A 14,958-nucleotide genomic window follows, 5' to 3' on the forward strand; every position below is an offset into this window, starting at 1 on the left:
GAGTTGCAGCTAGCAAGGATGTTGTGAAACTTGAAAGGGTTCAGAAAAGATTCACCAGGATGTTGATAGGATTGGAAGGTTTGAGCTATTGGGGCAGGCTGAATAGGCTAGGGCTTTTTTCCTTGGAGTGTCAGAGGCTGAGGGGTGACCTTTATAGAGGTTTATACAATGATAGGGGGGTTTGGAGAGGATGAATAGGCAAGGTCTTTTTCCCAGGATATGGGAGTCCAAGACTAGAGGGCATAAGGGAAAGATTTGAAAGGGACCGAAGGGGAAATGTTTTCACGCAGAGGGTGTTGTGTGTATGGAATGAGCTGCCAGAGGAAGTGGTGGAAGCTGATACAACTACAACATTTAATAGGCATCTGGATGGTGACATGAACAGGAAGAGGTTAGAGGGATATGGGCCAAATGCAAATGGAACTACAGCAAATTGGGAGACTGAACGGTGCAGATAAGTGTGATCTGTTTCTGTGCTAAGTAACTCTATGATTCTACTTGGCACATATTGCTATGTTATTTCAAGTACCCATCTAAGTGCATCTTAAATGTTTTGAGGATTCCTGCCTCTACCACCCTTTTAGGCAACAAGATCCAGATGCCCACCACCCTCTTATTGAAAAATAATTTCCTCAAATCACCCCTAAACCTCCTGCCCTTTAATGGGACGGCTTGGTTGCTCAGTGGTTAGCACTGCTGCCTCACAGTGCCAGGGACCGATTTCCCGGGTTTGATTCCCGCCTTGCGTGACTGTGCAAACTCCATACAAACATTCTCCCTGTGTCTGTGTGGGTTTTCTCCAGGTGCTACAGTTTCCTCCCACAATCCAAAGATGTTCAGGTCAGGTGAATTGGCCATGCTAAGTTGCCCATAGTGTTAGGTACATTAGTCAGGAGAAAATATAGAGGAATGGGTCTGGGTGGGTCACTTTTTGGAGGATTGGTGTGGACTTGTTGGACCGAAGGGCCTGTTTCCATACTATACTTCCATCCCCAAATAGTTATTGCCTCCTCGACTAAGGGGAAAAGTTTCTCTGTTTCTGCTATCTCCATGCCCCTCACAATTTTATCTACATGGGCCACTTCAATCATAATTGGGTACTACTCTTGTCTTAATGTTGGAAAAAACCTGCAAATTCTGTCAACTCAAAACTTTGATCCCTGTCTGTGCTCAGGCTCATCATATCTGGGTCATTGGATGAAAGTGTCACCATGAGCAGTGCAATGCTGGATTAAGAGCAAGAAATGGTCAGTCATACAGGCTTGCTGATCCTGAGTATTATCCAATGACTTCTCCAGAGAGGGCCTGTCGATGGAAACTGGGCAAGAACAGAATCAAACTCAACCAAGATGCCTCTTTCACTTCATGGAGATGAATGGATTGCTGACTCTCACTGACAGGACATATGCATTGATAATGATTATCTGTGGGAGTAGTACAGGGTTGCTGATTTTTCATGCTTAATCACCCATCTTAATAAACTGAAAATGTAATTCCACTAAAGGGGACATTAGCAGGTATTCCAATGTACTGTACCATCAAATGCTGGCATGAGCATCCATGCTCAAAGCTCCACAAAGCAAAATCTTAGCCTAAGATGGTATGTCAATGAGAGATGGTTGTTATTTCCACCATGAAAGGTTTGAGATCCAAAATATTTCTTGTTCCCATATGTTAGTTAGTTTTTTGAGTAGATTGGTAAGTGCATACATTCAATTTATAAACTCCCCACCACTCTCTAATCAAACAGCTTGTTTGAAATGGATCCATCCATGTTGCGATGACAACTCGGGCAGTACAATTAATGCATTTCACTGAGAGGGTAACAATAGATCACAGTCAGAAAAGGGACCAGGAGTAAAAGCTGCACAATGTGGCAAGGCTCCAACTCATTTGGGTTGGAGGTAATCTTAAAGGATTATGAAAGTCCCTGCTGACCTACAGTGATTTTATGTGCCTCAGATAATTTAGGTTTTCATTAATGCTCACATCATGACAGATGAGTCAGACTAATTGGCTGAAAGAAATGGTGATAAACTATATCCACATCACTCCAATGTAATTATGCTTATGGCTGATTGGAGCATTCGGATACAGAAATCACCATGTTATCCAACATCAGTAAATCTGCGCTTTAAGCAGTGAAAATAAAACATCTGTGTCTTCACTTTGAGTCACAGTAACCATTTGTTTCAGATCTCAGTTCAAAATCTAACAGACTTCTAGTTATTGCTGTTGAAAATATCATTGTTTTTCTCATTTGTGGTTTGGAACTCTTGAGTTGCATTTGAGAATTGAACTTTGAACAGAAGAAAAGACTGATAACACAGGTTAATTACTGCTGTAAGAATAGTGTGGGTGATTTGGCACTGAAATATTGCTATGCTTAGGGACTGACAGCTAGTTGGATGTTGAATTGATCAGTCACAGGAGGACTAATGCTGGCCAGCCAATCACAGAGGATGTTTTGTGGGGGCGGGAGAGAACTAGTCGTGACTGGAGTGGAGGCAGTTTTGCTTTAAATGCTGCATTCTGGAAAGCTTTAGTTTTGTTCTCTCTAGTTTTTCTTCAGTTATCGATTTGCTGAAAGTTCTGAGAAAAGAATACACCTGTAAGAAATAAGTAAAAGTCTCCAACAGTCTGCATAAGCTGTTTGAATTCTGAAATCAACAGTCAATGCAAACAAGATGTACAGTTCTACATAGCTATAATACAAATTAAAGGATTTCATGAGGCCTGGTTGAAGCAGGTATCAAATTGGCAAATTATGATTCTTTCGTTTTCCTTTTATCTTTATCATTTGATTGTGACTGTTTACATGAGTGGGGAGGAGGTTATGATCAAAGAAGGTTGGGCTTACATTGTACGATATTAATTGGATTGCATTGTCTTGTAAGGTCTGTATTCTGCTCAGGTTACATTTTCAGAAGTATTTTGTTAATCTTTGTTTAAGTTAGAAACTTGATGGCTAAGATCGTGTTATTTGTAAGATCTGCTGATGAACAATTGAGCAATTTAGAGCATCAGTAAATGTCTTACAGTCACTGTGTTGTGAATTCAGTGATAGTGGCTTATTTCATTTGGCTTGTTACCCCTGTGTGATAATTTTTTGTTTTGATCTTCAAGCACTCTGAATCAAGTTAGTGATCTCCCGTTCAGCCAGGAGAAAAATGCAAGTTGATGGGGAAGGAGTACAGGAGTCTTCAGGTGTTTCTTTCAAAGAGCTGGCACAGTCAAGATGGGTTGAATGGCCTTCTTTTGTGCTTTTGATTGTGTAATTTAGTAAAGTCCTTTAAGTGTTGTTGACCTTTCCTTCCTAACCATTCTATATTCAGCCCTGACAGTGACAGTGAAATGAAGAGAATGTGCAAGTTTGGAAGCTGAAAATTGCACTTCCTGCATCTTTGAACCTGATAGCTAGAGCAGAAGAAATAAAGATGTCATTATTGAGCCTTGTCATTAATACAATAGGAATGTGGCAAATATTTGCATTGACAATTTTGCTTAGAGTGAGTGTGCACAATTGACAAAGCTGCACTATTTTCTGTGGTCAGTGTGATATAGGAGATTGTATTATTTTTGTTACAGCAGTTTTTATCATTTGGCTACTTTTCTGTCAGTTGTAACCATATATTGAGGAAACTACCTTTATAGTTATGTGCAATAAAAAGTTGGAGACCACAATTCAAATTGCTAATAGCTTACTAACAGCTTCTCTAGTTCTGGATATCAGTGTTAAAAGTGGTTTATTGTTTACTACCCTATCCTTAATATTATTAAATTATATCACTGCTGTAAGGGCTGAATTGTCCCATTTTTTTGAGTGTTTCTTTGAGGGTGATTTATGCCTCTATGGTCCACTATGGGCCATGGCAACTTTTTCCTCCTGCGGTCTTTCACCCTACATCACACATTAATCATACCTGTGTGAAAGTCAAATGGGAGCACTCTTCAGTGGCACCCTCTGGTGGAATCATGAAGCAGGAGCGGTAGGAGTGCTCATCTCTGCCAGGACGTTGTGATGTTCATGCTGCTGGTGCCACCATTTCTGGTGCTGCAAACTCATATCTGCCTTTCACATTGTATCCCGCACTGTGAAGGGAATGGATCAAAAAGGCAAATTACTGCCTCAGTTCATCGTCAAGGACCAGGAGGTGCTGGTGACAGGGTGCTGGAAAGGATGGCTGTCCTCTTATCAGCTGACCAGCAAAAGAGAGCATCCCATCAGTTTCTGCCCGGCTGGACTGAGATAGCGGCCCAGGTCAGCCCTGGGTGAAATGCAGGGCAGAAAGTTGGTCAGTGATATTCTTCACTCTGCAGAGCTAAGTGCCATCATTGTGTTTCTGCTCACTCTCACTCCCAGGGCCACACACTCTAACTCATCCCACCAAGACTCCTGGACTACACCTCTCAGCATTGCTTGCATCATATCCACTTTATCCTCCAAAGTACTAACCCTTCTCTCCTCCTCGTGCTTCCAATTCATGCACCTCACCACCACTCCTGCATCTTTGTTCACTGCTTTTCCATCCACCTCCATCATACTCAAACTCGAGCTTTATCTCACTGTAGGAGGCGTTGCCCTGAGCAACTACTGGACTGTGGAAATCCACCCTACCTGACTGTAGACCCCTTCATCCAGCTAAGGAGTGCTCCCCTTTTACTTTGACACATGGCCTTTTGTTTGAAGCACACTCTTAGTGTGTTTGCCATTAAAGCTACTAGCACATGGTGTAGGTATGACGTTGATAAATCACAGAGCCATAAGGTAACCCTTTTACTGTTCAGTGCTTCCCACTGTGGTGAACTGCCTCACCCTCTGTGAAAAAGCAATGGAAACCCGAGCAGCTAGCTGCCCCCAAGTAAGCAGAAGGTCAGTAAACGCTAAGAAATGAAGCTAAGAGCCATAAGATGTGTAGATGCATCTAATGTTTCCCTCCATGTGAAGCAACCTGGTAGAAGCGTGCATGTACTAGGAGCCTCTGAGCTCTAAAGTGAAGAGCTGAAGTGATGGTGAATTGGTCAGAGAGCAGGTGAGCTGATGTGGTGAGGCTGGCAATTTGCCATTGCTAACTTGCTTGGATGAAGGGTAGTGAAGGCCTGTTCATGTAGCATGCCAGGCCATTGTGATCTAAATAGAGTTAGAGGAAAGCCTGGAGAAGTAATTGGTGAGCTATTAACTTTCTATGGAATTAATGTCAGGAATGTGTCTTCCATTTGTTTCAGTGAAGGAGGGGAAACTGTATTGAACTGACGCAATTGATCCATTCAAAAGCATAGAAATAAGGTCACGATCACTCGTGAGCAAGATTCTTTTTCGCTATTCAAAATTTCAGAGGAAAATTGGAATTTTTTTTCTTCATGTTGAGATTCTGACTCCTTTTTCCTACATTTCTCCCCAGATTTATTTTTTTAAAAACTCTTTTTCTTTTAATGCCACAGTGGGATTATTAATCGAAATTCCCAGTTGCTAACGTAGTGATGTAACCTTGGGCTGAAGGGTTAGTCCACCAAGCAAACTGATTCAGTAGCGTTGATTTTGCTCCAAACTGCCATCTGGCAATTTTCCTTGTTGTATGAATGTAGGCTGCAAGTCCAAATGTTCTTGATGAGCTTAGTGTGATCTTACAGTTAATAACACAAACATTCTCTGACAGCAGTTTTCTTCCAGGAGACACTCCTGGGAAATATGATCTGACAAACTGGATGCAAATCAGTCCAGATTTTGTTTGTATCACTTGGTATTGTTTTAGGATCCAACAATTAAAGAAGCTTTATCATGCGGGTGAGATGCTGTACTGTGAAAGCAAAGTGTATTTCAGTTATTGCTTTGGTGGGTTTATTCATTGAAAAAATGATTATGCTGTCTTTTAGAATTTGACTTGAAGTTTTGTAGACATTGAAGTTAATGAATCAGCCTTTCAGAGGAGGGTGGGATGAAAATTTCCTCTTGTTTATTGACCATCTCTTGGTGCCTAACTTCTACAGCTGTAACATTTCTATTTTTAGCTCATCCATTGTTAGAAACCTCCAAGTACCCCTTTTGCTAGCTGCAGACATGACTGTTCCAATGGTCTCCTGGCTGGTCAATCAGTCTCCAAACTTCACAAAATTAAGCTCATCCCAAACTTTGCTGCCTGCATCCTTACCTGCATCAACGCTGCTTTACCTTTTTACACCCTGATGCTTCCTCATTCCTTCCTGTCTGATCAGTCTGGCAAATCCCCATTTTTTTTTAAGATTTCCCTTCCTGTTTCCAAATCATACTGCACCTTTGCTACGCCAACTTGATCTCGGTGGCCTGCTGAGATTGCTGCACTCCTCCTATTCTGACTCGGGAACAACCTGGATTGAATCACTCTGCCCTCGGTAACTGCACCTTCAGCTCCTGGGCTGGGTGCCAGCTGTGGCTTCAGTTAGTAGCAGTTTCACCTGTGAGTCTGAATCTTCTGGGCACTAGGTATCTGCCAGGTCCACATTAGGCAGGGAGGAAGGGGAGGGGTGGAAAATTTAGGTCCATTTTCATGGGGACAGATACCTAACACTTTCCTAGTTCAGTCCAAGCAAGTTCCAGGAGGAAACTCCCATTGTCAGGTTTCTCTCACTGCCTCCTCTTAAGACTCTCTTTAATTGTTCAAATATCAATCACTGCAGGGCCTATACTTGACTAGTCTACAATTTTCTTTACCTTCAGAAGGGATAAATAACTGGTGGCCCATCCAACAAGTAAACCTATGTGCCACCAGACCTGCAATATTCCCCCTCTGATGGAGGATGTGGACATGGCGTAAGGGAGAATCACTGACCGCTAACTTCCGGTCTGTTTCTGACTCCATGGCCCATCACTCTCCCCATCCCAACACCACACCTACCTTTTATCCCTGGGCTACTGTTCAAACCTGGCATATCGGAGATGGTGCTGTACCCACAGTAGCTCTGACTTCCTCCATGGCTGTACCAAGTACTGACTGGCTGGCAGCTGTAGGTTGGCAGGACATCAAATTCCTGGTTTCTCCCTGAGGAGGAATATCCTCTGGCATCCCTGATCAGATGAAGATCTGGCATGCCTTCTGTCCATGAGTTAGAGTGGATGTCTCAGTGCCTTTGCAGGCAGTGTGCAAAACATCCACTTTACAAAGGTCCACCTGAGGACAGGAGTATGATAATCTAGGATGTTAATCTACTAGGAGAAAGTGAGGACTGCAGATGCTGGAGTTTGAGTCGAAAAGTGAAGTGCTGGAAAGCACGGCAGGTCAGGCAGCATGCAAGGAGCAGGAGAATCGACATTTTGAGCATAACCTCTTTATCAAGAATGTTCATTCGATTCTCCTGCTCCTCGGATGCTATCTGACCGGCTGTGCTTTCCAGCACCACACTTTTTGACTCTAGGGTGTTAATCAAGTATAGTACCAAGGGAGTTCTCCCAGATATCCCAAACAATATGCATCCTAAATGTGGGAGCTTGCTGTCTGCACAATTCTAGTGTTCTGCGTTATAACACTTCAAGAATATTTAATTGATTGTAAAGCAGGTTGGGATGTTCAGTAATAATGAAGGCTGCTACATCTGTGCAACATTTTGTCTCTTAGCTCTGGAATTTGCTCCATAAAACCCTTCACTACTATCCCTTCCTTCAAGAGGTGCTTAGAACCCCTTTCAATGGTCATCTGATCTCAGATAACGTTAAATGGCTCAATGCCAAATTTTGTTTGCTAACATTGCTATAAAGTGACTAGGGATATTTTACTATCTTCAAGCCCTTACAAATTGTTGTTAAATGACACCAGTAAATCATATCTTAGAAAGTATGGATCTCTTAACTTTTAACTCATGCATCTTGATTTAATTATTGTTCGGTGAAACAAAATTGAGCTTTCCCAACCTATTTATAGGGGAATGAAAGTGTTAGCTGAATATTTTCCTTTGCATGACTCTGTGATGTTTGTTAGCGAAGTATGGTCAGGAATATATCTTCTGCCTTTATAATAAAATCTTGTAAACCTGAGCTACCATTTGTCATCTCTATCCCTTCAATTATTATCTGAATCACTATGTTGGAAGTTGCTTGCTCTAACTTACCGAAGTTCTAATCTGGAGCTACCTCAATCTTGAAAATGGGTCTCCATTAGGAATTAAAAAGTAATACTTTCTTTTAATAACCTTCTTTTAATCCAGACACTGAGGGACTACGTTGTATAAATCTACCCACTAGAGACACTCCTTCTCATTGAAATAGTTGTAAGGTGTGATAAACTGAACTGTTAATTAGCATTGTTTTCCCTTGGGTTTGGCCAAAGGGCCTGTTTCCTTGCTATGTGACTGTATGACCAATCTATGCTGTCCAGGTTTCCTGAATTGAACTTCTCCATTGAAGTGTTTGTAAGGTGTGATAAACTAAACCATTGTCAATTAGCACATTTTTTTCCACTCTGGTCCCTGAACAGATTTTTGTCAGCACCGCTTGCATTTCTGAAATGTGACACATTAAAATTAGACATTGTGCTATATATTTCAGACAAGAATTAATTCACATTAATTACCTAAATCACAGAATGTATTTCAAATAATTTCATGTATGACGACAAACTTATTGCAGGCAGCAGCTGAAATAGTATCGAGGCAAAGAGCAACAGAAGGATAGCAGATGTGCTTCCAAAAATGAGTTAGGATATTGTGTAGTGGCCTTTATAATGCCAGATCTGAGATTAAAGGCTATGTTATATGTGTCTTCAGTATTAGAGAGTGGTTTTGATTTATATTCTAAATTTGTGTTCAGAACTGTTTTTAAAGTATTACAGATTTGAACAGTTATGTTTGATTTTTCTCAGGGGATTCCATCATAATAAAAAGTGCAACACTGCATCCTACCTTTTTGAAGTAGAAGATCTTGCATATGTTTGTTTGTTCTACCAGTGAAGTAGAAACAAGGGAAATGTAGCTGATGGGACATACTTGAGAAATATAAACAGAGTAATTTATCAAAGACGGTATATTGGGGTGGGGATCAAATCTTCACGCTAAATCAGTGACCAGGAATGTATTAAAACAAAGAAACCATACTACTGAAATAATTTATCAAGTTGCACTGAGCAAAATAGAATAAGGGAGATTCTGGCATACTGGGGATGTTACTAGATTAGTGAACTCTTAACATTCTGCAAACATGGGTTCAAATCCCACGGGGGCATTTCAACTGTAATTTTTTAAAATTTGGAATTGAAAATCTTGCCTAATGGTGACCATGTGACCATTCCAATTGTCATTAAGATCACTGGTGAACCAAATGGGTCTGTAAGGATAAAAATCTGCTAACCTTACCTGGTCTGACCTAACGGCTTCTGAAATAGTCAAACAAGCTACTCCGCTCAAGGGCAATAAATGCAATGAATTTTAAAAGATGTTTCATGTGTGATGACATTTTATTTGTTGTACCTTCATGTAGCTTCATGCATCAATGGGATTTGGAAGTTGAGTGGCAGCTGGAGTGACTGTGGTGCATTTGTACATATTGGAGAACTACATAGGACAAAGTAAGACCAAGGAAGCAGGGAGGAAATAGGTGGCCACTAGGCAGTCTGGAAAGACCAGGCAGGTAGCGAAGGAGTCCCAAGGTTTATCTCGAGAGCGCCATTGGCTGTTATTTAAAGTACTGGTTTTCAAAAAAATATACATCATTTTTTTATGGCGAAAATACCTAAGAGGAAAAAAAGTCGAGAGAGCCATGGCTAACAGGGGAGTTAAAGATAAGCATCAGATCAAGGGAGGATGCTTACAGAAGAGCCATAAAAGTTGTAAGTTTGAGGATTGGGATAATTTTAGAATTCAGTACAAGAGAACCAAAAAATTGATAAAGAAAAAACTGAATATTAATGTAAAATAGCAATACAAGAATATGTTGGGGAGAGTTTCTGTAGGAATGGAAAAAAGGAAAGATTGGCTAAGACAAATGTGGGTACCTTACTGGTAGAGACAAGAGATTTATAATAACCAAATAGATAAATCAACGTGTTTGAATAGCATTATGGTTTTTTTTGGTGTTTTTATTAATTAATTTCTTATTTCTTTCAGGTCTCTTCCTAATTCTTGGTCTGATCCTTTATCCTGCTGGATGGGGTGCTCAGAAGGTGATGGACTATTGTGGACCAGATGTTTCACCTTATCAGTTAGGTGCCTGTTCTCTGGGCTGGGCCTTTTATACAGCAGTCGGTGGCACTGTCCTTACATTCCTCTGTGCAGTGCTGTCTGCACAAGCAGAAATCGCAACATCCAGTGATAAAGTGCAGGAAGAGATCGAAGAAGGGAAAAACCTGATTTGCTTGCTGTGAGATAACGTTTCGGGTGCTGTTTATTCTTCATGGCAGTCTTAATCTTTTTTTTTGTTTCGTTTCTGAAAACTGCACCAGGAGTTTTGACATTTTACTACCTTCCCACCGCATTTCAAACTCTGATATATGCATTTTTGTGGCATTGATCTGAAACTGAACTCTACCCAAAGATTGACAGAACACGAAATGCCACACACCAGTCTATAGCTGCAATAGTGAGAAAATTCTGAATGTTGTCCCTTCGTCTTAGACTGTGTCTTCCACTAGAAGCTGTCTGCCACAATGGCTCACAATCCAATATGTTTAAAGAGTTGTCAAGGGACAAAGCCTTCTCACATTACAGCAGAAGTACAAGATATTTTATGTGCACCCCAACAACGTTGTGTTTAGTTAAAAGGATCTTTTGAATTTGTAGAGGGAAGGTATTTTCCACTGTCCAGTTTGATTTGCTATGCAATTTCCTATACCCTCTAGCATTAGAGGCCAAAATTGTTTTGAAATTGCTGCAACACATTTCCAATTTAGCCAAAACATTTCACTGAAACAAGGTCCCGGCAAAGAAGAACAGTGCAGCTCATTGGATCACTTCTTTCTCAATAAAACAAACTAATTATGGATAAATTTTTGCCATTTAACACGTTGGTAGTGGTAATATGGGACAGGGGTGGGTGATTTCACCAGAAGTGATTGGAGGTCTGCCTCCATTGGTCCCCCAACAGTCTGCCATCTCCAGTCAGCTGAGTAACTCGCCATTGATAGGCTTTCCTCAAACACGGTAGTGTGGGCCTCACTGCTGAGAGCTGTTGACAAAAGACTAGCAGCTCATTCTTTTGGCAGTACCACCCAGGAGACAATGGTCATTGCATGGGACAACAGAAACCTAGGATTGCAATGCCACACAAGGCCAGAGCACACTGGTAACAGCAGGTTGTATGAGATGCAGGTGTCTCAGGAGCAATGGCTAGGGTTTGGCACTCCACCAGCACCCTGTCAAATTGCCATTATCTGGTTCTTCAACTGGGCATTGAGTGCCTTTTGAATGATGGACCCAGTCCCGACCCACAAAGTGATCACAAGCAACCCATGTGAGTTGGTGGATGTTTGTTGCCCACATAAGGGCAAGGTCTTCACAACTGTCAACAGGACATGATGGCCCTCCTTCCCTTGGCTTTCCCATCCAAGTCCTTAATAAGAGTAGAGACATTGTGGTGTCAGGGTTCACACCTGCCTGACAAAATAGCCCTTCGTCTCTGTCGGGGAGAGAATAAAATGTTGCCCATTCTATATGTTAAGTGTGCTAGACTGCCTTGAAACATTTTCTAAGAGATGAGAAAACAGGGGCACAAAACAATTGATTCATAATACGTGGAAGGTAAAGTTTTATCAACTGTACTGGTGAAAGGAAGTTTTTCTGAAGCTATTGTTTATTACAAGCATGTTGTGTTGAAACAACAACACCCAAATGGTAAGGCCTGTTAAATGACAGCCATCTCCATTCATAACACCTCCCTGTTTCTCTGTTGTGGCTGACTCGACAGCCATAAGTACAACTGTGCAACCCACTCACCTCAGCACACGTCCATGGTCAGCTGTCATATGTCAACCTGGTGCTAAAGTTCAGTGAACTGTGAATCTATTCTGTTTGAACAAAGCCTTGCTGTTTATACAAAACGAGACAAGCAGTCAGTACCTATCACCTGTGCCAATCATTCAACAATGTATAATCATTCTAATCATATTTCCACTTCTGATGCTGTTTGTGATCTGTGCATTCATGTATTTGCCAAAGAAAATGCCTCCTGCACTATACATAACTGAGAACTGTTGCACAGTTTAATATTATAGGGTATTGCCAATTGTCAGTCATTTTAAGTAAGATGCATCATTTTACCAGCAATTTTCAATACAAGTGAACACCAGGAATGCAGAGTGCCATTTTCTATTAAATTAAACTTTATGGAACATTTCAAGCTTAATCCAGTGCCAGTTAGATTTGAGGAGTCAAGTGAATTGAATTTCAAGGATTACCTCCAAATCTCTGCATGTGAAACAATTCCACACCTATTTGGTAGAGCTAGGTGTGATACCTTCTAAACCCATAGACTGTACCACTTTGAAAGTCAAATGCAATAGACCTATAGGAACACTACCACCTCCAAGTTCTCCTTGAAGCCACATGTCATCTTCACTTTGAATTCTCCTGCTGTTCCTCCACTGTTAGGGGGTCAAAGTTCTGGGACTTCCTTCACAACAGGGACTACCTGCAGCAGATGAACTGCAATGGTTCAAAAAGGCCTTGCAAGAACACTTTACCAAGAGCAATTAGGGATGGGCAATAAATGCTGGACACTTACATCCTATGAAAATATAGACAAACTATTCCTCACAAATGCCAAAATAATTTATTTTGTGAAGCACATAAATGGTGCACCTACTGGTTGTCCACTGAAGGCCATCAAGCAATGAAAACTGGAATTAAGGAACTAAAATAAAATTTGTGCCATTCCAAAGCTGGTCAGTCTTGTCTTCCAAACAGCAGTGGCAAAGATGCATCAGAAAGCTGCAGGTGGTGCCAACACAGAACTGAACTCTTATAGGAATAAATAGGACGGACAGACTTTTCCTAAGATGCTTAGCTTGGTTGTGAATAAGAAAAATGAACGGTCTGAGGAATCTTATCAAACATTGTCTGTACTGTTAAACCTGTGTATTATTACTAGTTCTTTGTGATTATATAATGACCACATTTAAATAAGAAGGGCCATAATTTTGGCTGATGCTCATTGTTCAGTAGCCCATTGTGTTTAATGTTACGTGCCATAGCCTTTTGTAAAATGTTAACCATTATTTAAAATTAATACACCATGTGAGATATGTGCAATAATTGATAAAGAAATTGAAATTGTTTATCGTGCAAGTGTGCATGGGAGGTGAAGAAATAGTTTTGATTAGGGCTGATGGGATGGGTCTTGTCCATTTAAATTTACTGGTGCCAGGACATACTGCTGGAATATTCCTTGTCCAGCAAAATGTTCACTACTTCTAAATAAATGCAGTGTTACTAAACAAGTGATCTTGTTGTATGCTGGGTCATCTCAAATGGAACAACCAAACAGCAAGAGTTCCAAGTTCCAGCCAAGACCCAGTCCCTTTTACCCAGGTCACCAAAAGTCATTGTTAGGTTAAATAGCTAGTGTTACTGAGATTGACACTGATAAGTAAGACCTAGGACCTTCCCTTTGCAAGGTGGGAAGAATGACTAGTCTTTTTACTGTGGTGCATTGTAGGACTTCTAGAGAGCAACAAAGAGCAGCATTGGTAATGGTCAGGAACTGTTCAGCCTCTGTGTCATTTGTTATAGACAATGGTGAAAATAAAAATCAAATTAATTGGAGCAGTATAATTTCATTTTGTACCAAATTTAATACAAATTTATAAAACAAACTGGATAAAGGATACAACATTGAACCACTAGCTATGACCAGTTTATTTTTAAATGATTGATCTCTGGTATATCCTTGTTTAACCTCAGTAGCAGAAATCAGGGTCTGCTGCCCTGGTGGGAGCTGAGGTATGAATTAAAATGAGTGCAATGAATTTCTAGACAAAGGTTCTTTTCAGCCCTTTTCCAAAATTATCTGCACACAATTGACACTGTAATCTTGGACCCTACCATCATGAGGAAATGCCGTGATTATTAAATGGCCGGTTGAAAAGAACATTTAGTAAGATTAACTAATGAAGTTTCCCTGTGTTTCAAATGGAGATTTATTTTTTTAACCCAGCCTCCGAAAGCCAAGTTTCATCATACATCATGACAATAAGATGATTTTTGGGATATCATTTAAATTAAATTGTGAAACCAATAACCACTATTACTAAACTGCTGAGGTGATTGCAAATAGTTAACTGTAACCAAAGCTGTCACTTCTGGAAATCGGGTCTAGCTATTTAGCTGCAGGACCCAGCTAGCAATTTAACTATTACTGACCTAGTGAGAATTCAGCAATGTTGTAAGTATTTTCTTGATGTTTCCAAAATGCTGAAGATTGGAGTGCAAAAATCACTTATTAAAGCTGTTTGTATTTCATACTACATCATGTTTTACTGTTTCATGCTATACATTCTCAAATACTGCCTATTTTTATCTTCTGTACTATGCAACTGCTTCCTTTGCAAATGATATGCAACGAGCCAGGGTGACAGGTACACAAAAAAAAACCTCAGAAAGTAATGGAAATACATAGTCAGCCCTTCAACATTCTGAAAAACAAAAGTCTAGGTATGCTATATGTATTTTATGTAATTCTTAAAAGCTTTTAGATGGAAAGCTGAAATAAAAACTCTAAATGCTGGTGCAATTCGGGAGCTCTAGCTGAGTCTGTTGAGAGAGAAACAGAATTAACATTTCAACATTCAACTTGACCTTTCTATGCAAGTGAACAGATTTTGAGAAAGGGCAGTTTAAAATGGGAAGAATGCTACTGGACTCAAATGTTAGCTCTCTCCACAGATGTGTGGAGTTTCTCCAGCATTTTGTATGCATTTCAAATTTCCAAATTTTTTACTTTAGGTGAAAATAAGTTTTGTGAAAGAATGATAAAATGATGTAGTAAATAGTCATACCCTTCAA

The 14,958-nt window shown here is 40.4% G+C and overlaps 1 protein-coding gene across 16 annotated transcripts in view; it reads left to right on the top strand.

The window, feature by feature from the left end:
• lhfpl2b (LHFPL tetraspan subfamily member 2b) overlaps nt 1–14,420 on the top strand; it is a 171,275-nt gene extending 156,855 nt beyond the window's left edge. For all 16 annotated transcript variants that reach the window (XM_072547317.1, XM_072547326.1, XM_072596257.1 and 13 more), the window contains one exon: nt 10,069–14,420. In XM_072547317.1, the coding sequence (XP_072403418.1) occupies nt 10,069–10,325 (257 nt within the window). In that variant the 3' untranslated portion in view covers nt 10,326–14,420. The remainder of the gene's footprint in view (nt 1–10,068) is intronic.
• The last annotated feature ends 538 nt before the right edge of the window (nt 14,421–14,958 follow it).

The sequence above is a fragment of the Chiloscyllium punctatum genome, chromosome 2, assembly GCF_047496795.1.
Source record: "Chiloscyllium punctatum isolate Juve2018m chromosome 2, sChiPun1.3, whole genome shotgun sequence".
Lineage (NCBI taxonomy): Eukaryota > Metazoa > Chordata > Chondrichthyes > Orectolobiformes > Hemiscylliidae > Chiloscyllium > Chiloscyllium punctatum.